The sequence below is a fragment of the Symphalangus syndactylus genome, chromosome 18 (assembly GCF_028878055.3).
Source record: "Symphalangus syndactylus isolate Jambi chromosome 18, NHGRI_mSymSyn1-v2.1_pri, whole genome shotgun sequence".
NCBI lineage: Eukaryota > Metazoa > Chordata > Mammalia > Primates > Hylobatidae > Symphalangus > Symphalangus syndactylus.
This window is the reverse complement of record NC_072440.2, coordinates 34138630-34164401: the sequence shown is the minus strand read 5'-3', so window position 1 is coordinate 34164401 and position 25772 is coordinate 34138630. Positions and strand designations below refer to the sequence as shown.

At 39.2% G+C, this 25772-nt stretch overlaps 1 protein-coding gene across 33 annotated transcripts in view; it reads right to left on the bottom strand.

The window, feature by feature from the left end:
- The window catches only part of CENPK (centromere protein K), an 84980-nt gene that overhangs the window by 35315 nt on the left and 23893 nt on the right, over positions 1 to 25772 (bottom strand). For 25 of the 33 annotated variants that reach the window (XR_010117088.1, XR_010117090.1, XR_010117087.1 and 22 more), the window contains 5 exons: positions 7811 to 7893; positions 7615 to 7713; positions 7151 to 7277; positions 3298 to 3420; positions 210 to 263 (listed from right to left, as the gene is read on the bottom strand). Coding sequence is in view for 27 of the 33 variants with exons in the window: in XM_063623246.1 (XP_063479316.1) it covers positions 210 to 263; positions 3298 to 3420; positions 7151 to 7277; positions 7615 to 7713; positions 7811 to 7893 (486 nt within the window). In the remaining 6 variants the exon portion in view is untranslated. The remainder of the gene's footprint in view (positions 1 to 209; positions 264 to 3297; positions 3421 to 7150; positions 7278 to 7614; positions 7714 to 7810; positions 7894 to 25772) is intronic. The other 8 variants (XR_010117092.1, XM_055252173.2, XM_063623268.1 and 5 more) reach the window with 2 other exon arrangements.

Sequence of the window (25772 nt, the reverse complement as noted above, 5' to 3'; positions counted from 1 at the left end):
ATTGTTTAAAAAAATAACAATATTCCTCTCAGTACTGTACAGGGAACAGAAAATAATTTTATACCAAAGATATATCATTACAAATATATTTAATAAAGATTGATGAATACTTTAAGAATTAAAGCAGTACTTTTTGTTTTTCAAGTCTAATTGTTCACAAATGACTAAGAGACAGCTTCAAGACAAAACAAACTACACAAAACACTTACCTCTAACATTTCATGCAGTGTTATCAGGTGTACAGTTGATTCTTGAATGTTTTTCTTCAAGAGAAATGTGAATAACAAACAATTACCACTTCACTTCTGCCAATGGCAAAATACTGGACTGTTTTTACAAGACTTTTATTTTATTTTTGAGACAGAGTTTCATTCTTGGCGCCCAGGCTGGAGTGCAATGGCGCAATCTCAGTTCACTGCAACCTCCGCCTCCTGGGTTCAAGCGATTCTCTTGCCTCAGCCTCCCGAGTAGCTGGGATTACAGGCTCCCACCACCACGCCTGCATAATTTTTGTATTTTTAGTAGATATAAGGTTTCACCATGTTGGCCAGGCTGGTCTCGAGCTCCTGACCTCAGGTGATCTGCCCACATCGGCCTCCCAAAGTGCTTCGATTACAACAGGAGTGAGCCACCGTGTTCGGCCAAGACTTTTAAAATTAATATTTCTTAGTTGTAATGGTACAAAGTAACTAAAATCAAATATTCGTAATTAAGTGACAAAAAATTCTGAAAGTAAACATTGTATTTAAGTCAGATTCATAAAAATGCAGCTGAAATATGTTCTAAGACAGTGAAAACTCTTATAGTAACTGGAAGATACAATTAAAACTATCGATAAACATATAATATACATTATATATAAAATCATATAAAAAATTTAGTATTTAAATCCCCCAATAAAAACTCCCCAAATGACATTCCAGAGTACATTTATGCAGTTTCATTATAGGAAACTTGCTCTTATGAGAGACTTAATCATCTTTCTATAGCTCTTGACAGTTTGCCATGTTAACTCAACTCATTAGTTGTTTCTTCCTTGGAATGACGAGAATAAATCTCATTCCAATTCTACCCAAGAGTTCCTCAAATATTTGAAGACTGCTATTATAAGACCCGAATCTTCTCTTTTTCAAAATACTAATCACCATTTGTTTCTTCAATTATTTTTCTTTTTCTTTTTTTTGGAGACAGGGTCTCACTCTGTCACCCAGGCTGGAGTGCAGTGGTGCCATCATAGCTCATTGCAGCCTCAACTTCCTGGGCTCAAGCTATCTTCCCACCTCAGCCTCCCGAGTAGCTGGGACTACAAGCACATGCCACAGTAATGTTTTTGTTTATTTGTTTGTTTTGTAGAGGCAGGGTCTTGCTACGTTGTCCAAGCTGGTCTCAAATTTTTGGCTTCAAGTGATCCTCCCACCTCAGTCTCCTAAAGTGCGGGATTACAGGTGTGAGCCACCACACCCCACCTCAATTACTTTTCATATGGCATAAATTTGAGGCTTCTCAATACCATGATTATTCTCTGAACGTGCTCTAACTTGTCTTTTGTTTTCCTTCATCCAGTCTCCCACAATGATCTAGGTGTGATTTGACTACCAAAGACAAAAAAAGAACACCCACTTGCATAATTACGGAGACTAGAATTCTATTCATTAAATTTAAGATGGTATTAGCTTTTAGACATCTATTTTTTCCTTGTGGAATTCTGAGAATACTAACATCTAAAATGCCAAAGTATTTTTCATATATCTAGCTAAAAATGTCTTCCTTATTCTGTAATGTAATGTATTCTATATGTATGTAAATACATAGATATTCTATGTATTTCTACTTAAACATCATCCTATTTTATTTGCCTTAGTTCCTAACTAGCTAAGAAATAAAGTCTTCAATCTGTCATCCAACATATTTATTATCTAGCCCTCTTACTTTCACATCATTTGTAAACTTTGATAGCCACATATTCTATCTCTGTAAGTTATTGTTAAAAATGTTCAACAGGACAGACTCTAAAGGAAACTGCTAGAAAGTTCCAAGATAATACTAATCCTCATCAGAAGGTTTTGAATTGAGACATTCAATTAATTATAAAGTTGCCTACTACAGTGACAGCTATTACTTTCCTGATACCAGTCAGAGATTACCATGGAATTCTTATAAAGCCTTGCAGAAATACAAATATATTAAAGAAATAGTAAAATAACACAAACAAAAATATATATGATTCCTAAATAAAGACAGCTGAGCAGGCTCTGAAACTCTAATACCTTAGTAAAGGAAAAAGAGTGGTATAAATGAGCATTCGATTAGTGGTGAAGACAGCACAATTATAGTATTGATTAATAAATGAGAAGCAAGATACAGGTTAAATTATAAAGACTTGAGACAATCAAACAAAATGCAGAAGAAAAATATAAAAGAAAATTTCTATGAAATGAAATATGAATTAAAACTGCCCAGAAAAATGACATATCTTTTTCAAAGGAAAACTGATATTGAATAACCAACATTGTGAAATACTCTTATGTTATAGGTTCAAATACAAAGAACTCTCCAGATATAGTCAGAAGCAACAAGTCATCCATAGGCTGGCCTCAAACTTCTCTACACCACATTCCATCTTAAAAGACAGGGAGCAATACCTAACAGAACTTGAGATTAAAAAAAAAATGTGCTTAAAATATCCTTTTAGTATAAAGACAAAGTATTTACACCATCCAAGAATCCAAAGACTAAACACCCAGGAATTCTTGAACAAATTACTTGTCAAAGAAACCCACCAAACCAAGCGATGGATTAAACTTAAGAACTCTTGGAGGCTTGGCCCGGGCATGGTGGCTCATGCCTGTAATCCCAGCACTTTGGGAGGCAGAGGCGGGCAGATCACCAGCTTAGGAGATCGAGACCATCCTGGCTTACACGATGAAACCCTGTCTCTACTAAAAGTATACAAAAAAAAAAAAATTAGCCAGGCGTGGTTGCGGGCGCCTGTACTCCCAGCTGCTCGGGAGGCTGAGGCAGGAGAATGGTGTGAACCTGGGAGGCGGAGCGTACAGTGAGCCGAGATCGCGCGACTGCACTCTAGCGTGGGCGACAAAGCGAGACTCCATCTCAAAAAAACAAACAAAAAACAAACAAAAAACTCTGGGAGGCTGAGTCAGACGGATCATAAGGTCAAGAGATCGAGACTATCCTGGCTAACACAGTGAAACCCCGTCTCTACTAAAAATACCAAAAAAACAAAACAAAACAACAACAACAAAAAAAAACAAATTAACTGGGCATGGTGGAACGCACCTGTAGTCCCAAGCTACTCAGGAGGCTGAGGCAGGAGAATCGCTTGAACCCGGGAGGTGGAGGTTGCAGTGAGACGAGATCATGCCACTGCATTCCAGCCTGGGCGACAGAGGGAGACTCCATCTCAAAAAAAAAAAAAAAAAAAAAAAGAGGTAATGAGCATTGACTCCAATATAAGGTAGAATGAAGGCTAAATATAAATGGTGTTTTCTGAATAAAATATAAATATAAGTTCTGAATAAAATATAACCTGCCAAAGTAAAAATAACACAAAATAGAAATAAGGGTATAGGAAAAAGAATGTTAATTTTCTTATCTTTTACAGCAGAGTCAATAACTGCCTAGAATTGAGATATGAAGTTAAACAAACTGTAATTAAATTTTCCATGTTTTTCATGATTCACTTGTTTCCTTTATATTGAAAGGATCTCTCCAGAACTAAAATCATTTGATGCAAAGAAATATTTATCTAAGTTCAACTGTTCAACTTCACTCATTCTTTTTCTTCTCTCAAAATTAAGTAAAATTAGGCCAGGCACAGTGGTGCACACATGTAATCCCAGCACTTTGGGAGGCAGAGGTGGGTGGATCACCTGAGGTCAGGAGATTGAGACCAGCCTGGCCAACATGGTAAAATTCCATCTCTACTAAAAAACAAAGATAGAAAAATTAGCCAACATAGCAGTGCGCACCTGTAATCCCAGCTACTCAGGAGGCTGGGGCAGGAGAATCACTTGAACCCAGGAGGTAGAGGTTGTAGTGAGCTGAAATCTCGGCTACTGTACTCCAGCCTGGGTGACAGAACAAGAGTCCATTTCAAAAAAAAAAAAAAAAGTAAAATCACATTTATTTTATTATTAGCATTTACAAAATTACATTGATCCAGCCATCCAACAATCCATCTATTTATGGTTCTATATGTATATGTGCTTAGCAAGATGTCTCAAATGACATTCACCTAATATTAATTGTGATGTTCACCTAATGGTAATGATCTGATGGAGGGAGTTTTGTTGTTTTTAGCTTTCTTCTTCGTATACATCTTTGAGTTATAAAGTCCAGTGTTGTGGACTGAACGATGTCTCCCCAAAATTCATATGTGGAAGCCCTAATGTGACTACGTTTTTAAAAATAAAGTCTTAAATAAGGTAATTAAGGATAAACGAGGTCATAAGAATGGGGCCCTAATCCAGTATGAATGGTTTCCTCATAAAAAGAGGAAGAGACACTTGAGAATTCTTTCTTTCCTTGCGTACACAGAGCCCAATGTGAGAACACAGTGAGCAAGTGGTCACCTACAAGCCAGGAAGAGAGACCAGAAACCAACCCTGACAGTACCTTCCCTTCGTCTTGAACTTCTAGCCTCTACACTGTGAAACTTTTGTTTAAAGCACCCAGTCTGTGGTATTTTGTTATCATAGCCCAAGTAGACTAATAAATACAGTATTGTTGGGGGGAGAGAGAGAGAAACACACAGAAAGAAACAGAGAGACAAGAATCACTTTGTAACATGTATCAATAGTCCTTATACATCATAAAAAAAAGTGAGGTTATCAAATCCGACTTAATGACCCGATAATGGCTCATGGTAATCAAGCTTCCTTTTCAGGATGCCTCAAACCTCTGGTTCTATTAGTGGAGCAACAGCAACAAAAAAAATGTTGAAAAAAATGGAGGAGACTGGGACCAGAAAATAAATCAGTGAGTTGTTGCAAGATTAAGGTCACAAAGAGGCAAGGAATCATGACTTTAATGAAATGGCCAACAGGAGGCTGTCATACTTTTACAAATAAATAAGAGGTAAAAAACAATAATAGAATGGAAGACACAGTCCATAACAAATGTAAAGCCTATACACAATTATAAATAAGAAAGGGAAGAATAAAAAGAACACAGACAGTAAAAAAAACAAAGAGAACTTTTTCTCCTTTTCCTAGTATATTCACATCCATTCAATAAATATGAACTGAGAAGGTTCTATATAAAAGATATGCAAGATAGAAGAGATACAAAGATGAATTAAACACACCAAGTAGCTCACAGGGCATGGGGATAAAGGGAGAGATAGACATAAATAACACTAACAAAATCATTTGAAAAGTGTTACTAAAAGTACACCTAGAGCCAGATTCAGTAGCTCACATCTGTAGTCCCAGCTGTGTGGAGGCTGAGGCGGGAGGATAGCTTCAACCCAGGAGTTCAAGTCTAATCTGGACAACATAGCAAGACCCCGTCTCTAAAAAACTCAATCAATAGGTCAGGTGTGGTGGTTCACGCCTGTAATCCCAGCACTTTGGGAGGCTGAGGCAGGCGGATCAATTGAGGTCAGGAGTTCGAGACCAACCTGGCCAACACGGTGAAACCCTGTCTACTAAAAATACAAAAAAATTAGCTGGGTGTGGTGGCATGCGTTTGTAATCCCATCTACTTGGGAGGCTGGGACAGGAGAATCTATCACTTGCACCTGGGAGGCAGAGGTTGCAGTGAGCAGAGATCATGCCATTGCACTCCAGCCTGGGTGACAGAGCAAAACTCGGTCCCCAAAAATAAAAATAAATAAAAAGTAAAAATAAATCAATAAAAGAACACCTAAATTTCATAATACGTTTCACTCAAAAGATGTTTGAACTATCTTAAGTAGGAATCTGCTACTCTCACCAGATCGGAAGGGTTTTAACCTAGGCAGAAAAAATAGAATGTATAAGGCACAAAAAAGTGAGAGGTCAATTGGTGACATAGCTGAATGGATTCATGTAAGAGATGGATGAATGCTTGGAGATAGGCAGAGGAGATAGAAGTCCATAGTATAAACCCTAATGAAGAGATTTCTAAGGAGTTTACAGACTTAATTCCCTAGGGAGACATGAAAGATTTTTATGCTGAAAATGATTAAACTAAACATATTAGTATTCAATGATTACTCCAATTTCAAAAGTCTTATTAACACCATATATATGAACTGTTCACAATCTTCTGCCACTCAATAAAATATTTATTTGCTTTTTCAGAAAAGGTTTATTTCATTATAGCTACTATTAAAAGTCAATAACTTACATTAATCTGTAACAAATTTTAAAACATCATTCTTTTGATTTAAAAAGTTGTACATATTCATCACAGAAAATTGAAAAAATTGTGAAAAGCAAAAAACCACCTACAATCCTAGCTGTCAGACATAAGCACTATCAATTTTAAACATAAATTAGATTCAAACAACTTAATCATCAGTGTTTTATTCATTCAACAATAAGTTGTATTTCATTAACTTCTTTGAAGGTCTTCAATACATTATATGAAAAGCTGACTTACTCCCATTATATGGATATAATATAATAAATGTACTCTGGCTGGGTGCAGTGGCTCACACCCGTAATCCTAGCATCTAATCGTCCCACTTGGGAGGCCGAGGTGGGCAGATTGCCTGAGCTCAGGACTTCAAGACCAGCCTGGGCAACTTGGTGACATCCCCTCTCTACTACAAATACAAAAAATTAGCTGGGCATGGTGGCACACACCTGTAGTCCCAGCTACTCTGAAGGCTAAGGCACAAGAATCACTTGAACCCAGGAAGCAGAGGTTGCAGTGAGCTGAGATCACACCACTGAACTACAGCCTGGGTGACAGAGAGAGACTCTTTCCCCCTGCCCCACCCCGCCCAAAAAAAATACATATACTTAATCCCATTTTATTGAATAATTAGGTTGCTTCTAGTTTTTCAATAAGTATAATGTGATAAGGGCATTATTTCCATACATGTGCATACCTTTGAACTAAATAAGAAAATATGCTTCTAAACCCACCTAAAATAGTTTCAAATATGATAATTTACATAAATGTCTTCCCTAAAACTTACCTTTTTCTTTTTAACACTTCTATCAGGCAGAGGAAAACGGTCTTCTAGAAACTCGCCCAAGGTACTCAAGAGTTTCTCCTTATATTCTTTTACATTAAGCATTTTAGTTTTCAGCTCATTAAAGATTCTAATAGATTTAAAAAATTAAGAGAAACATTTAACTGATAAAACACATATGTACATGTAACTAGTTATCACGAAGTTGATCGAACTTTGTTAAAACTTCATTTGCTCAAACCAAATAACTACCTTTTTGAAAATAAAATTGTCTATATAACAAGTAGAGAAACCAAAGGTACAGTCAAGTCAAGTCACTCATAAAAGATCATATAATAGCTAATAGTTAACAAAAGTTAGGGCAAGACTCCTGATTCCTGGTAACATTTAACTTCATCTATGTTTCATGTAACACAAAAAATAAAATACTTTTCCTATTTTAAAAACCTAGAACATAAAATTAATACCTTGATTCAGAAAATGTTTCAACCTTATTTTTCAATTCACTGTGTAGTACATTAAGAGATTCCATTATCTGTTGCTGTTCATCCAACCACTGTTGTTCCCTTTCGACATGGAAAAACAAAACAACCAATGTCTAAATAAAACTTTAAATGCCACTTTATATATGAATGATTAGTAGTAATTATAACATAAACAAACCTTTCTAAGTCTTCCTTTAACTTTTCATTCTTTGACTCCATAGTGGACAGTACCATTTCAAGATCTTGTCTCAGCTTTTGGAACTAGAATAAAATAATTCAAATTAATTGCTTGGTCTTTAATCCAACAGTTTTATTTCTGAACGATACTCAAATTTACATAGTGGTCCAGCATACTTTCATTCAGACATCAGTAGTAAAAAAGCCTAGCAGAAAGCATTTGAAAAGGTAAATATACAGTAGGTGCTAAATTTGTGGTAATATTCTATGGTTAAATTCAAAAATATAAGAGGTTTTGAGCAGTAAATTTTAATATCATATTGAAACGCAAAATAATGGTGTGTTTTCAGTAATCAGAGAGTAGGTACCTTTTTTTTTTTTTTTTTTTTGAGACAGTCTTGCTCTGTCACCCAGGCTGGAGGGCAGTGGTGCCATCTCAGCTCACTGCAAGCTCTGCCTCCCGGGTCAAGCCATTCTCCTGCCCTAGCCTCCCGAGTAGCTGAGACTACAGATGCCCGCCACCATGCCAGGCTAATTTTTCGTGTTTTTAGTAGAGATGGGGTTTCACCATGTTAGCCAGGATGGTCTCGACCTCCTGACCTTGTGATCCGCCCGCCTTGGCCTCCCAAAGTGCTGGGATTAGTGAGCCACCGTGCCTGGCCCAGGTACCTTTTCTTTTATTTTTTGTTTTTATTTTTTGAGACGGAGTCTTGCTTTGTCGCCCAGGCTGGAGTGCAGTGGCGTGAACTCGGCTCACTGCAACCTCTGCCTCCCGGGTTCAAGTGATTCTCCTGCCTTAGCCTCCCGAGTAGCTGGGAATACAGGCACGTGCCACCACGCCCAGCTAATTTTTGTATTTTTAGTACAGACGGGGTTTCACCACATTGGCCAGGCTGGTCTCGACCTCCTGACTTCATGATCCACCTGCCTCAGCCTCCCAAAGTACTGGGATTACAGGTGTGAGCCACCACGCCCGGCCCCAGGTATCTTTTCTAAGGAGACTGTACAAAACAGACACAAATGACTCACTCATTCAATATTTATTCAATCAATCATTTAATCAAATTTGTTGATCAATCATTGACTATTAGGCACTGTTGAAGAAGGGAGAGATGCAAAACTGAACAGAACAAAGAGGGGAATCCAGACGTTTACTCCAGCAACGGTCAAGTGACATAAAGAAAAAAAAATCAAAATAAAAGTAAAGGTATGAAGAGCAAGAAATGGATGTTTTAGGTAGTATGATATGGAAAGACTTCTCTGATGAGGTAACATTTAAATAACAGAGAAAGAAGACAAAGGAAAACATCATGTTATTCTCTAGCAAAAGAATGTTCCAGGGGAAGGGAATAGTAAGTACAAAGGCCAAGGGGCAGAAGTATGCTTGAGAGATTTCAGGAACAACAAAGACTAAAGAGAATTACAATAAGCATTAGTGTTCCATTCTCCTGATCACAAGGGTTTCCATTAGCTTTTTCTAAACATAAATCAGTGATAAGTTAAACATGTATATTACAAACCCTAAAGTAACTATGAAAACAAAGAAAATAAATAACTAATAAGCCAATACTGATAATTAGAGACCAGCCTGGGCAACATGGCAAAACTCTGCCTCTATAAATAAATACAAAAATTAGCCAGGCATGGTGCCACATGCCTGTAGTCCCAGCTACTTGGAAGGCTGAGGCGGGAGGATCACTTGAGGCCAGGAGGTGGAGGCTGCAGTGAGCTGAGATCATACCACTGCATGCCAGCCTGGGTAACAAGGCAAGACCCTGCCTCAACAACAACAACAACAACGACAACAACAACACACACAATCCAAGAAAGTGGGAAAAGAAGAAAACAGGAACAGAAAAACAGTAGGATGAAAAGAAAGATAAATCAAGGCCAAGCCTGGTGACTCATTCCTGTAATTCTACCACTTTAGGAGGCTAAGGTGAAAGGGTTGTTTGAGGTCAGCAGTTCAAGGCTGCAGTGAGCTATGATATCAACACTGCATCCAGCCTAGGCAATGGAGCAAGCTCCTCTGATCCCAACCCTCCCTCCACCCAAAAAATATAAATCAATAACATAGTTTTCAATGCAATCATATTGATTATATTAAATATGGTCTAACAATGGCATTAAATTGAAAAATAACAGAAAGGTATCTAGAAATCTTTGCAACTACTTGGATACCAAAAACATACATCTAAATAATCCACGGGTCAAAGAAGCAACCAATATGAAAATAGGAAATTATTATAACTGAATAGAAATAAAAACATTAACATCAAAATTTGTCTTTTTTTCATCCCCCAAACAATTGACATGCAACATCAAGATTTCTGGGATGAAGCAAAAGCAGTAATCAGATGAGAATTCAGAGCACTAAAAATGTATTTTTTTTTTTTTTGAGACGGAATCTCACTCTGTTGTCAGGCTGGAGTGCAGTGGCACTCTCTCGGCTCACTGCAACCTCCGCCTCCCGGATTCAAGCGATTCTCCTGCTTCAGCCTCCCGAGTAGCTGAGACTACAGGTGAATGCCACCATGCCCAGCTAATTTTTGTACTTTTAGTAGAGATGGGGTTTCACCATGTTGGCCAGGATGGTCTTGATCTCCTGACCTCGTGATCTGCCCGCCTCAGCCTCCCAAAGTGTTGGGATTACAGGCGTGAGCCACTGCGCCCGGCCTAAAAGCCTATTTTAAAAGAAAAGAAAGCTCTCAAATTAATAACCTCAGCTTCTATCATAAGAAATATGAAAAAGAGTAAATAAAACCCACAGTAAGTTGAGGAAATAATAACAACAAAGAAGTTAAATCAGTACAAAATAAAAAAATAAAAATAAGGAAAAAGCAATGAAAATTGGTTTTTTGAGAATGTCAATAAAATTAGATTAATTACAGGGTGGGGAGGACATAAATCACCAATATCAGGAATGAGAGAGGTGACATCACTACAAACATTAAAATGATAATGGAGAAATGTTATGGACAATCTTGTCACTAAATTTAACAAATCAGATGAATAAATTCTTTGAGACACATAAACTACCAAAGCTCATTTAGACAAATAAGAAACATGACTAGCTCCAGAGATATAGAATTTGTAATTAAAAATTTTCACAGATGAAAATTTTTTTCATCTCTAAATTTTTATTCAGTTTATGAGAAAATTTTAGGCCCAGATGGTTTCATCTGTGAATTCAAACAAATACTTCAGGAATAAAAAATTACTATTCTATACAAACTCTTTTGAAGAGGAGAGAATACTTCCTAATTTGTTCTATGAGGCTGGTATTACCCTTATATCAAAGCCTAACAAAGACATCACAAAAAAGAAAACCACAGACCAATATTCCTCATGAACACAGAAGCAAAAATCTCATAAAATTTCAGCAAATTAAATTCAGCAATAAATAAGAAAGATTAATATAGCATGGCAAAGTGGGGTTTATCACAGGAATATGCAGTTAAGCAGACAGATAAAATCAATTATTGTATTTTTAGTAGAGATGGGGTGGTGGTGGGTCATGCCTGTAATCCCAGGACTTTCGGAGGCTGAGGCGGGCAGATCACCTGAGGTAGGGAGTTTGAGACCAGCCTGACCAACATGGAGAAACCCTGTCTCTACTAAAAATACAAAATTAGCCAGGCGTGGTGGAACATGCCTGTAATCCCAGCTACTTGGGAGGCTGAAGCAGGAGAATTGCTTGAACCTGGGAGGTGAAGACTGCAGTGAGCTGAGATCACACCATTGCACTCCAGTCTGGACAACAAGAGCGAAACTCCATCTCCAAAAAAAAAAAAAAAAATCAATTTTAAAAATCAATCAATGTAATTCACCATATCAACAGATTTAAAAAAGGAGAAAAACATTTAATAACCTCAATAAATTCAGGAAGAGTAAGTGACAAAATTCAGTATTAACTTGTGATTTTAAAATAAAAGACTTAGGCCAGGGGTGGTGGCTCACGCCTGTAATCTCAGCACCTTGGGAGGCTGAGGACCTGAGGTTAAGAGTTCAAGACCAGCCTGGCCAAAATGGTGAAACCCCGTTTCTACTAAAAATACATAAATTAGCCCAAAGCGGTGACAGGTGCCTGTAATCCAAGCTACTCGGGAGGCTGAGGCAGAATTGCTTGAACCCAGGAGGCAGAGATGGCAGTGAACTGAGATCATGCCATTGCACTCCAGCCTGGGTGACAGAGTAAGACCCTGTATCAAAATAAATAAATAAATAAATAAATAAATAAATAAATAAATAAATAAATAAAATAACATAACATAACATAAAATAAGACTTCATAAACTGTAACAGAAGAAAATTTCCGCAATCTGATTAAAAGTGTCTATGAAAAACCCACTGCTAACATCACACTTAATGGTGAAAGTGCAAATGCTTTCCGATAACATCAGGAACAAGGCAAAGATGTCTATTCTTACCATTTCTATTCAATACTTTACTGAAGTACAAGTTCTAGGACAGCAAATTAACCCCCCAAAAAGATATAAAAATCATACAGAAGGGAAAAGATATGTAAAACTGTGTTTGATCTCAGATAATGTGTATGTAGAATAAAAGTTTCTCAAGTTCACTGGATACAAAATCAATATATAAATATTAATTGTATGTGTATTTATTAGTAATAAATAAAAATTGAAATTTAAGGCCGGGTGCAGTGCCTCACGCCTGTAATCCCAGCACTTTGGGAGGCCGAGGCGGGCAGATCATGAGGTCAGGAGATCGAGACCATCCTGGCTAAAATGGTGAAATCCCATCTCTACTAAAAATACAAAACAAAATTAGCCAGGCGTGGTGGGGGGGGCCTGTAGTCCCAGCTACTCGGGAGGCTGAGGCAGGAGAATGGCGTGAACCCGGGAGGTGGAGCTTGCAGTGAGCTGAGATGGCACCACTGCACTCTAGCCTGGGTGAGAGAGCGAGACTCCGTCTCAACAAAAAACAAAAGAAAAAGAAAAAAATTGAAATTTAAAAGAATACCATTTAATAGTCAAAATTATGAAATAATAATGGGATGAATTTGACAAAAGATGTGCAAGACCTGTATGCTGAAAACTACAAAACACTGGTGAGACAAAATGTTTAAATACCAAATAAATGGGGACCTAAATAAATACAAAGATGATACAGTGCTAATGGATCTGCATTCAGCCTAAGTATGTTAAAGATAGCAATCTTCCACAAATTAACCTATAGACTCAGGGAAATTTCAATCAAAGTTCCAGCTTTTTATGGGGCACAATGACAAACCATTTCCAAAAGTTACACGGAAATATGAAACAATTTTGAAAAGAACAACAAAGTTAGAGAATTCGTAACACTTGATTTCAAGATTTATTTTAAAGCTTCGGTAAAAAACATAATGTGGTATTGGCTTAAAGACGGAAACACAGAACAAAAAAACAGAAATATCCAAAGCACAGAATAGAGAAAAACAGAGTTCAGAAATAGATACACATATATATAGTCATTAATTTTCAACAAAAGTGTAAAGGAAATTCAAAAAAGAAAAGATAGTTTCTTCAACAAATACCACTGGAACAGTCAGTATCCAAATGAAAACAAATGACCCTATATCACTAACTCATACTATATATACATAAACATTAACTCAAAATGGATCATGAACCTAAATACTGAAACCTAAAACTTAAAAACTTTTAACAGAAAACACAGGAGAAAATCTTTGTGACTCTGAGTTGGGCAAACAGTTCTTACTTAGATTTGAGCTCAGACCTTAATAGAAAACTTGATTAAATGGAGTTAATCAAATTAAGAACTTAAGTTCTCCAAAACACCACAGAGAAAATGAAAAGAAGTCAGGCACCATGGCTCATGCCTGTAGTTCCAGCACTTTGGGAGGCTGAAGCAGGCAGATCACTTGAGCCTAGGAGTGCAGACAAGCCTGGGCAACATTGCAAATCCTATCTCTACAAAAAAATACAAAACTTAGCCAGACATGGTGGTACACACCCATAGTCCCAGCTACTCAGGAGGCTGAGGTAGGAGAATCCCTTGAGCCTGAGGTCAAGGTTATAATGAACTGAGATGATGCCACTGCAGTGCAGCCTGAGTGACAGAACAAAACCTTGTCAAGGATGGAAGGAAGGAAGAGAGAGAGGGAGGGAGGGAGGGAGGTGAAAAGACAATTGTGCAGGAAAGAGTTAACTCAGCAGACCTACACTGCAAAAACCTTGGACACTACTAAAGCCAGTCTTCAGAACTGCCCTTGGTCAGTTCCCTGAAAATAAGCTTTGAGCCCGTGGAATATTCTGCTTGATGAGCATTTTTCTATGTCTAGAGCCTTGGGTCACATGGCACCAGCTTGATTAGAGAGTTTATGCTAACTATGTGATTTGTGTTAAATGCATTTTTACTCTAGGCGGATGGAGTATAAATAGTTAAGGTCAGTTACACAAGCACTGCATGCATACCTGACTGACCCCCAATAAAAACCCTAAACAAGGCTCAAGTGAGATTCCCTGGCTGCCAACTCGCCACGTCACACATCGTTGCAGGGAGAATTAAGCACATCCACACAACTCTACTGGGAAAGAACTCCTGTAAGCTTATCCCATGTGCCTTTTCCTTTGTTCACTGTAATGTTCTCTCTCACTTTAATGAGCTGCAACCAAGAAAACAGCAGTTCTTCTGAGTCCAGTGAGTCTATCCCACAAATCATTTCACCTGAGGGTAGTCTTAGAGAAAACTCTGACACAACTAGCATTACAAATAAGATTTGCTATAACTCCTGCTAGCTAAAACATGAGGAAAGCACTGTTTGAGAAAAGGAAGGATTACAGGGTGGGTAAAGTTTGATGCCAGATGGTTACTGAGTCACCGATGGTATAAAACAACAGCTGCACCGCGGTAACTTACTGTAGGTAGAAGTTGCCAGTAAAATATACAATGACAGAACCAGCTCCTGTAGAGCTGGCCCACTGAATATACAACAAAATGTAAAATGAGAAGCAAGCTAAATATACAATCCCCTTCTTATTTTTAACTGTAATGAAAAATAGCTAAAATGAAAGCTTTTGGGACAGATTCTGGCACTGCATCAAGTTTGGATTTTGGTCACTCTAAGCTACAGTTGCTAGTTTGGGGTTGCTAAGAGTTGCTACGAAAGGGAAAAAATTTGCTGGATCATCTACCATGGGTCATTCTAAATTTATTGTGTTGGAAATTTGGTGCATCTTTTTCAATGTAAAGAATCATTATCTTAGCCAAGCACAGTGGCTCACGCCTGTAATCTCAGCACTTTGGGAGGCCAAGGTGGAAGGACTGCTTGAGACCAGGAATTCAACACCAGCCTGAACAACATAGTGAGACCCCATCTCTACAAAAAAACAAAAATAAAAAATAAAAAAATTAGCCAGGCATAGTGGCACACACCTGTACTCCTAGCTACTTGGGAAGCTAAGGCAGGAAGATCATTTGAGCCCAGCAGTTTGAGATGAGACAGTTATAATCTTACTGCACTCCAACCAGGGCAATACAGTAATAACCTGTTTCAAAGAAAAAAAATATATATATATAGATAGGGGTGGGGGGGAGGAGAATAATTGTCTTTTATTCTGAGAAAATGTCCATGTATTATTTCTTGCCTTCAATTTTTTAATATTCTGCAACTTATAACGGTAAAATTTCATAATTCGACTTCAGCTTTATTTTTTCTATTATTCCAATTGTCCTTTTTTCCCATTCCTCACCCATTATTTACATTTCCATGACTATAGAAACTTGGTTGCCATTGTGGTAGTGTTAAGAGGTAGGGTCTTTGGGAAGCAATTGGGTCGTGGGGGCTCCACCCTCATGAAGTGATTAATGCCATAACTGCCAGAGTAGGTTAGTTATCCTGGGAGTTCAGCCCTCCCTTTTCCTGTCTCTTGCATTCACTTCCACCTTCTATCCTTTTGCCGTGCTATAATACAGTAAGATGGCCCTCCCTCACCAAAAACAGCACCATGCTCTTAGATTCTCAACGTTTTTAAGTTCTGCAGTTAAAAAAAGTTGGAACTTTGTTCTGTTGGAGTTAAAGTGAGAGGAAACATTAATACAAAGAAAAAGGCACATGGGATAAGCTTATAGGAGTTCTTTCCTAGTGGAGTTGCATAGATGTGCTCAATTCTCCCTGCAACTATGTATGAACAGACTTTTTAAATAAACTTTTTCAGCTATAGGTGAACAAACTTGCTTCTTTTTCTTTTTTTTTTTGAGACGGAGTCTCGCTCTGTCATCCAGGCTGGAGTCCAGTGGCGCGATCTCGGCTCACTGCAAGGTCCGCCTCCTGGGTTCACACCATTCTCCTGCCTCAGCCTCCCAAGTAGCTGGGACTACAGGAACCCATCACCACGCCCGGCTAATTTTTTTGTATTTTAGTAGAGACGGGGTTTCACTGTGCTAGCCATGATGGTCTCTCCTGACCTCGTGATCCGCCCACCTCAGCTTCCCAAAGTGCTAGGATTACAGGAGTGAGCCACCACGCCCGGCCAGTGAATAAACTTTTAAAAAATAAATTATCCAGTCTCTGATGCTCTGCAATAGCAGAAGAAAACAGACTAAGACAGCAGTTTTTTTGTGGCTGGCTTTTTTCATTTAGCATGTTTTCAAGGTACATCCATATTTTAGCACGTATCTCTACTTCATTTCTTTTTATTGTCCAATAATGTGCCACTGTTAGGATATACTGCATTTTATTCATTCATCAATTGATGGATATTTGACGTTGTTTTCCCTTTTTGCCTGTAAGAAAAATGATGCTATGAACATTCATGTGTAACTTTTCGTGTGGATACATACATGTTTTCATTCCTCCTGGGTATATATCCAGGAATGGAACTGCTGCGACATACAGTTACTCTTTTACCTTTTGAGAAATTTCCACACTGCTTTCTAAAATAGTATACCATTTTACATTGCCACTAGCAATGTATTGCTATTCCAATTTTTGTACTTCTTTACCAACCCATGTTATTTTCTGTTCTTTGATTATAGCCATCCTAGACGGTGTAAAGTGGTCCTATTTAAAAAACTGGCATTGTTATTTTGTGGGATCAAAATTTTTTCTTATCCTGTGGATGGTATTATTTCTTTAAATTCTCGTTGGTTCCCTGAATTGTCTCTCCTTGAGGCTCATCTTTGTTCAGTTGTTTCGAACTTCTGTCTTTCAACCTGGAGACATTTCACAGATGTGTATGATCCTCGTCTGGACATTCCTATTTAAAACTCAAAAACTTACTATGAATGCTATGTTTATGAATAAGGCTTTATGATGTGTGGCCACCCTGCTTTTTCACTGGGGACTCCATATATTATTACTTAGAAATATTTTCTTTTCAAAATATTTTATCTATCTAAGGCTATGTTCTTTTTTGATTAGCAATTTCTTTAAGTCATTTTTCTCTTCTCACTTTTACTATACATTCAAGAGAAGCCAAGCCATAACTTCAACACTTCGTTTAAATATTTTCTCAGCGAAAGATTCAACTTCATTCCTCGTAAGTTTTATCTTTCATAAAACACTAGGGACCTCTGCAGACATAGCAGTGGAGGGAACTAGCAGTACACCATGCAGAATAAAAATGTTAACCTGTTCCATTGATCTATGTCTCTGTGGTGGTACCAGTACCATGCTGTTTTGGTTACTGTAGCCTTGTAGTATAGTTTAAAGTCAGGTAGCGTGATGCCTCCAGCTTTGTTCTTTTGGCTTAGGATTGACTTGGCAATGCGGGCTCTTTTTTGGTTCCATATGAACTTTAAAGTAGTTTTTTCCAATTCTGTGAAGAAAGTCATTGGTAGCTTGATGGGGATGGCATTGAATCTATAAATTACCTTGGGCAGTATGGCCATTTTCACTATATTGATTCTTCCAACCCATGAGCATGGAATGTTCTTCCATTTGTTTGTATCCTCTTTTATTTCATTGAGCAGTGGTTTGTAGTTCTCCTTGAAGAGGTCCTTCACATCCCTTGTAAGTTGGATTCCTAGGTATTTTATTCTCTTTGAAGCAATTCTGAATGGGAGTTCACAACAGAGCCCTCAGAAATGATGCCGCATAGCTACAACTATCTGATCTTTGACAAACCTGACAAAAACAAGAAATGGGGAAAGGATTCCCTATTTAATAAATGGTGCTGGGAAAACTGGCTAGCCATATGTAGAAAGCTGAAACTAGATCCCTTCCTTACACCTTATACAAAAATTAATTCAAGATGGATTAAAGACTTATATGTTAGACCTAAAACCATTAAAATCCTACAAGAAAACCTAGGCAATACCATTCAGGACATAGGCGTGGGCAAGGACTTCATGTCTAAAACACCAAAAGCAATGGCAACAAAAGCCAAAATCGACAAATGGGATCTCATTAAACTAAAGAGCTTCTGCACAGCAAAAGAAACTATCATCAGAGTGAACAGGCAACCTACACAATGGGAGAAAATTTTTGCAACCTACTCATCTGACAAAGGGCTAATATCCAGAACCTACAATGAACTCAAACAAATTTACAAGAAAAAAACAAACAACCCCATCAAAAAGTGGGCAGAGAACATGAACAGACACTTCTCAAAAGAAGACATTTATGCAGCCAAAAAACACATGAAGAAATGCTCCTCATCACTGGCCATCAGAGAAATGCAAATCAAAACCACAGTGAGATACCATCTCACACCAGTTAGAATGGCCATCATTAAAAAATCAGGAAACAACAGGTGCTGGAGAGGATGTGGAGAAATAGGAACACTTTTACACTGTTGGTGGGACTGTAAACTAGTTCAACCATTGTGGAAGTCAGTGTGGCGATTCCTCAGAGATCTAGAACTAGAAATACCATTTGACCCAGCCATCCCATTACTGGGTATATACCCAAAGGACTATAAATCATGCTGCTATAAAGACACATGCACACGTATGTTTATTGCGGCACTATTCACAATAGCAAAGAGTTGGAACCAACCCAAATGTCCAACAACGATAGACTGGATTAAGAAAATGTGGCACATATACATCATGGAATACTATGCAGCCATAAAAAATGATGAGTTCGTGTCCTTTGTAGGGACATGGATGAAACTGGAAAACATCATTCTCAGTAAACTATCGCAAGGACAAAAAACCAAACACCGCATGTTCTCACTCATAGGTGGGAATTGAACAATGAGAACTCATGGACACAGGAAGGGGAACATCACGCTCCGGGGACTGTTGTGGGGTGGGGGGAGGGGGGAGGGACAGCATTAGGAGATACATCTAATGCTAAATGACGAGTTAATGGGTGCAGGAAATCAACATGGCACATGGATACATATGTAACAAACCTGCACATTGTGCACATGTACCCTAAAACCCTAAAGTATAATTAAAAAAAAAAAAAAAAAAAAATGTTAACCTGATCTTTCTGACTTTTGACCTGCACACCACCCCTACTAACCACCCAACCTGGTATCCCTGAGTCAAGAGCCTCACTAGTTTAATTTCTCCATTTCATATACTTCCAGTTTTCAGATACATAGGTAAGAAGTTAGCAACAGTAAGCTAAGAAGATTTAACCATCTATATTCTGACTTTAAAGAAATAGCCTTGATTTTAGCTCCACACTTGAACTCTGAGTTTTGCAGTAACAGGTTCCTTCAAATCCCAAGACTTTCTTCAATTTTGTGGGGGCAAACTCTTTTCATCATGATTTCTGTCTGTAGGCACATACTTACCTCTTTCCATGCTCTACAACTTGTAAAAATTTTTGTTTGCTTCCATCTTCTCTTCTATATTTTAACCTTATGAACTGACACTTTAAAAACATGATATTATTGACATTTAAGTTTTGAGAAAGTGTCTATGATCTTTGTCTGGATATTCATATTTAAAACTTGAAAATTCATGTCTTCCTCACATGCAAAAATACATTCATTCCATCCCAAAAGCCACAAAAGTCTTAGCTTATTCTACCAACAATTCAAAGGTTTGAAGTCTAACATCTCATCTAAATATGATTTAAATTAAATGAATAAAATTCACAGTACAATAGATTTTGAAGCAAATTGATCTCCAACTGTGAACCTGTGGAATCAAACATGTTATGGGCTTCAAAAATACAATGGTGGGAGGGACATAGGATAGACATTCCTATTCCAAAAGAAAGAAATAGGAAAGAAGGGGTAACATGTCCCAATTAACTCCCAACACAATAGGGTAAACAACATTAAATCTTAAGGCCCAAGAATAATCTTTAGTTCAATGCTGTCTTCAAGGCCCACTAGGGTGAAGGTGGCTCTGCCCCTGCAGCTTTGCTGAGCAGGGGTTTGGGGACCCACAGCTCTGAGCATCCTTGTTCCCACAGCTTAGAAAAATGGCCCTCCAGCAGCTCTCTGTGCTTCACTCACAGTATCGCTGTGCCTGGACATCATGGCTCTCCTGGACTGAAGTCATAAGCTCAAGGCTCTGCCAGGAGGCTCCTTCCTTTAAAATCCAGGTGGAACCAGCCATTACCCCTGGCTTGCGCTTTCTGCACCCTGGAGGAGATATGACCCTCCAGAAGGGTGACCACTGCAGCCTCTGCCACACCTAGACACACTGAAGCTGCACCTGGGGCAACTGATAAACACAGTCTATGTATAGGAAGCAGAGCCCACAACATGAGTTCATGCTAGGCAGTATCACCCAAGGTCCCACAGACTTCTGTAGCCCTTACATTGCATTCTTCCATTGTCTTGAACAACAGCACCTGGCTTCAGTTGAGATGGCTGACTAATCTCCTTATCAGATGGTCATTTGGCCACACCCTTTAAGTTCTTTCCCGAACAGCCTTTCTCATTCTTTACAGTAGGGATAGGCTGACAATTTTTCAAACACTTAAATTCAGCTTCATTTTTTATTAGCAATTTAAGTCATTTTTAGCTTCCCACATTTTACTATACAGTCAAGAGAAGCCAAGCCATACCTTCAACACTTTTCTTAAATATTTCCTCAAAGATTCAACTTCATTCCTGTAAGTTCTATCTTTCACAAACACTAGGGCAGGAATGCAATTCAGCTTTCTGCCTCTTTGTAATAAGAATGATATTTACTCCACTGTGCAATAACATTGTGATATTGTAAAATATATATTTGGTCTTTATCCCTATTGTGGTATCTCTTCATATGCATGAGCTGACTGATGGCTGGGAGCCCCTCAGTAACATCAGGATGGGGGCTGGTCATAAAAAAAGACCAAAACCTGACTAGAGGGTTAGGACTTTCAGCACCACCCCTCAAAACTCTGGAGACGGGAGAAGAATTGAGAGTCAAGCTGGTAATCAATGGCAAATGACTTAATCAATCGTACCTACATAATGAAGCTTCCATAAAACCCCAAAAGAACTGGGTTTGGGGAGCTTCTACATAGCTGAACACAGGCAAGTTTCCGGAGAGTACCATGTCCAGAGATGGCATGGAAGCTCCATGTCCCTTCCACCATGACTTGCCCTGCACATCTTTTCCATTTGGCTGTTCAACTGCATCCTTTTTTTTTTTTTTTGAGACAGGGTTTCACTCTGTTGCCCAGGCTGGAAGGCAGTGATGTGACCATGGCTCACTTCAGCCTCAACCTCCCAGGCTCAAGCAATCCTCCCACCTCAGCCTTCCAAGTATCTGGGACTACAGGCACACACCACCACACACAGAAGATTTTTGTATTTTTTTTGTAGGGACAGGCTTTTGCCATATTGCCCAGGCTGGTCTTGAACACTTAGGCTCAAGTGATCCATCCTCTTCAGATTCCCAAAGTGCTGGGATTATAGGTGTGAGCCACCATACCCAGCCATATATCCTTTGTAATATCTCTTATGACACCTGAGTAAATGAAAGTAAGTTTATCTCTCAGTTCTGTGAGCTGCTCTGGCAAATTAATCAAAGCAGAGGAGGGGATCATGGAAACCCCTGATTTATAGCCAGTCAGAATACAGGCAACAATCTATTACTGGCAACTGGTATCTGAAACTGGGGTCAGGTATGTGGGACTGAGCGCTCAACCTGTGGGATCTGATGCTACCCTTCAAGCAGATTGTGTCAGAACTGAAGAGAATTAAGAGGACACCCAACTGGTGTGTAGGAGAGAATCGTCTTCTGCAGAATCCGCCAAAGAATTGGTTGCTGGTGAGAATTCCCCACACATTTTGGTAACCAGAGGTGCTATGTTGTATTGAGTGGTGAGGGAGACTAGGAAAAACACTTTGATTTTTTTCCTATCTATTCTTAGACACATGTTCTTTCTTTCCAGGTGAGACCTATCGAAATGGCCATTACTGTGCATATTTCTACCAACATTCTTTTCAGGACTATTCTGGTATTATCTAAGAAAACTGAGGCTATCTCTACAGCTCTCTTATAACCTCAGTTCCCAACAGAATCGCCTTTAAAGGTCTGCTCACAGCAATGTAGGCTTTTGCACGCATTTCAAAATTCTTCCAGCTTCTACTGATTACCCAGTTTCAAAGGTGCTTCCATATTTTTTGGTATCTGTTATATAGTACCACCTCCACTTCTCAGTACCAACTTTCTGTCATAGTCCATTCGGTCTCCTATAACAAAATACTACACACTGGACAGCTTATAAAAATTTATTTCTCGATGTAGGGTTGGAGCCAAGATGGCCGAATAGGAACAGCTCCGGTCTACAGCTCCCAGCGTGAGTGACACAGAAGACGGGTGATTTCTGCATTTCCGTTTGAGGTACCGGGTTCATCTCACTAGGGAGTGCCAAACACTGCGTGCAGGACAGTTGGTGCAGCACACTGTGCACGAGCCGAAGCAGGGCAAGGCATTGCCTCACTCGGGAAGCGCAAGGGGTCAGGGAGTTCCCTTTCCTAGTCAAAGAAAGGGGAAACAGACGGCACGTGGAAAATCGGGTCAGTCCCACCCTAATACTGCGCTTTTCCAATGGGCTTGGAAAACGGCACACCAGGAGATTGTGTCCTACACCTGGCTTGGAGGGTCCTACGCCCATGGAATCTCGCTGATTGCTAGCACACCAGTCTGAGATCAAACTGCAAGGTGGCAGCGAGGCTGGGGGAGGGGCGCCCGCCATTGCCCAGGCTTGCTTAGGTAAATAAAGCAGCTAGGAAGCTCAAACTGCCTGGAGCCCACCACAGCTCAAGGAGGCCTGCCTGCCTCTGTAGGCTCCACCTCTGGGGGCAGGACACAGACAAACAAAAATTCAGGAGGAACCTCTGCAGACTTAAATGTTTCTGTCTCACAGCTTTGAAGAGAGTAGTGGTTCTCCCAGCACGCAGCTGGAGATCTGAGAATGGACAGATGGCCTTCTAAAGTGGGTCCCTGATCCCTGAGCAGCCTAACTGGGAGGCACCCCCCAGTAGGGACAGACTGACACCTCACTCGGCCAGGTACTCCTCTGAGACAAAACTTCCAGAGGAACTATCAGAAAATCCGCTCACGAAAATCCGCTGTTCTGCAGCCACCACTGCCGACACCCAGCCAAACAGGGTCTGGAGTGGGCTTCTAGCAAACTCCAACAGACCTGCAGCTGAGGGTCCTGTCTGGTAGAAGGAAAACTAACAAACAGAAAGGACATCCACACCAAAAACCCATCTGTACATCACCATCATCAAAGACCAAAAGTAGATAAAACCACAAAGATGGGGAAAAAACAGAGCAGAAAAACTGGAAATTCTAAAAAGCAGAGCACCTCTCCTCCTCCAAAGGAATGCATCTCCTCACCAGCAACGGAACAAAGCTGGACGGAGAATGACTTTGACGAGTTGAGAGAAGAAGGCTTCAGACGATCAAACTACTCCGAGCTACGGGAGGAAATTCAAAACAATAGCAAAGAAGTTAAAAACTTTGAAAAAAAAATTAGACGAATGGATAACCAGAATAACCAATGAAGAGAAGGGCTTAAAGGAGCTGATGGAGCCGAAAGCCAAGTTTTGAGAACTACGCGAAGATTGCAGAAGCCTTGGTAGCCGATGTGATCAACTGGAAGAAAGGGTATCAGTGATGGAAGATGAAATGAATGAAATGAAGCGAGAAGGGAAGTTTAGAGAAAAAAGAACAAAAAGAAACGAACAAAGCCTCCAAGTAATTTGGGACTATGTGAAAAGACCAAACCTACGTCTGATTGGTGTACCTGAAAATGACGGGGAGAATGGAACCAAGTTGGAAAACACTCTGGAAGATATTATCCAGGAGAACTTCCCCAATCTAGCAAAGCAGGCCAACAATCAAATTCAGGAAATACAGAGAACGCCACAAAGATACTCCTCGAGAAGAGCAACTCCAAGACACATAATTGTCAGATTCACCAAAGTTGAAATGAAAGAAAAAATGTTAAGGGCGGCCAGAGAGAAACGTCGGGTTACCCACAAAGGGAAGCCCATCAGACTAACAGCTGATCTCTCGGCAGAAACTCTACAAGCCAGAAGAGAGTGGGGGCCGATATTCAACATTCTTAAAGAAAAGAATTTTGAACCCAGAATTTCATATCCAGCCAAACTAAGCTTCATAAGTGAAGCAGAAATAAAATACTTTACAGAGAAGCAAATGCTGAGTGATTCTGTCACCACCAGGCCTGCCCTAAAAGAGCTCCTGAAGGAAGCAGTAAACACGGAAAGGAACAACCAGTACCAGCCACTGCAAAAACATGCCAAATTGTAAAGACCATCGAGGCTAGGAAGAAACTGCATCAACTAACAAGCAAAATAACCAACTAACATCATAATGACAGGATCAAATTCACACATAACAATATTAACTTTAAATGTAAATGGGCTAAATGCTCCAATTAAAAGACACAGACTGGCAAACTGGATAAGGAGTCAAGAACCATCAGTGTGCTGTATTCAGGAATCCCATCTCACGTGCAGAGACACACATAGACTCAAAATAAAGGGATGGAGGAAGATCTATCAAGCAAATGGAAAACAAAAAAAGGCAGGGGTTGCAATCCTAGTCTCTGATAAAATAGACTTTAAACCAACAAAGATCAAAAGAGACAAAGAAGGCCATTACATAATGGTAAAGGGATCAATTCAACAAGAAGAGCTAACTGTCCTAAATATATATGCACCCAACACAGGAGCACCCAGATTCATAAAGCAAGTCCTCAGTGACTTACAAAGGGACTTAAACTCCCACACAATACTAATGGAAGATTTTAACACACCACTGTCAACATTAGACAGATCAACGAGACAGAAAGTTAACAAGGATATCCAGGAATTGAACTCAGCTCTGCACAAAGTGGACCTAATAGACATCTACAGAACTCTCCACCTCAAATCAACAGAATATACATTTTTTTAGCACCACACCACACCTATTCCAAAATTGACCACATAGTTGGAAGTAAAGCTCTCCTCAGCAAATGTAAAAGAACAGCAATTATAACAAACTGTATCTCAGACCACAGTGCAATCAAACTAGAACTCAGGATTAAGAAACTCACTCAAAACTACTCAACTACATGGACACTGAACAACCTGCTCCTGAATGACTACTGGGTACATAATGAAATGAAGGCAGAAATAAAGATGTTCTTTGAAACCAACGAGAACAAAGACACAACATACGAGAATCTCTGGCACACATTCAAAGCAGTGTGTAGAGGGAAATTTATAGCACTAAATGCCCACAAGAGAAAGCAGGAAAGATCCAAAATTGACACCCTAACATCACAATTAAAAGAACTAGAAAAGCAAGAGCAAACACATTCAAAAGCTAGCAGAAGCCTAGAAAGAACTAAAATCAGAGCAGAACTGAAGGAAATAGAGACACAAAAAAGCCTTCAAAAAATTAATGAATCCAGGAGTTGGTTTTTTGAAAAGATCCACAAAATTGATAGACCATTAGTAAGACTAATAAAGAAGAAAAGAGAGAAAAATCAAATAGATGCAATAAAAAATGAAAAAGGGGATACCACCACCGATCCCACAGAAATACAATCTACCATCAGAGAATACTAC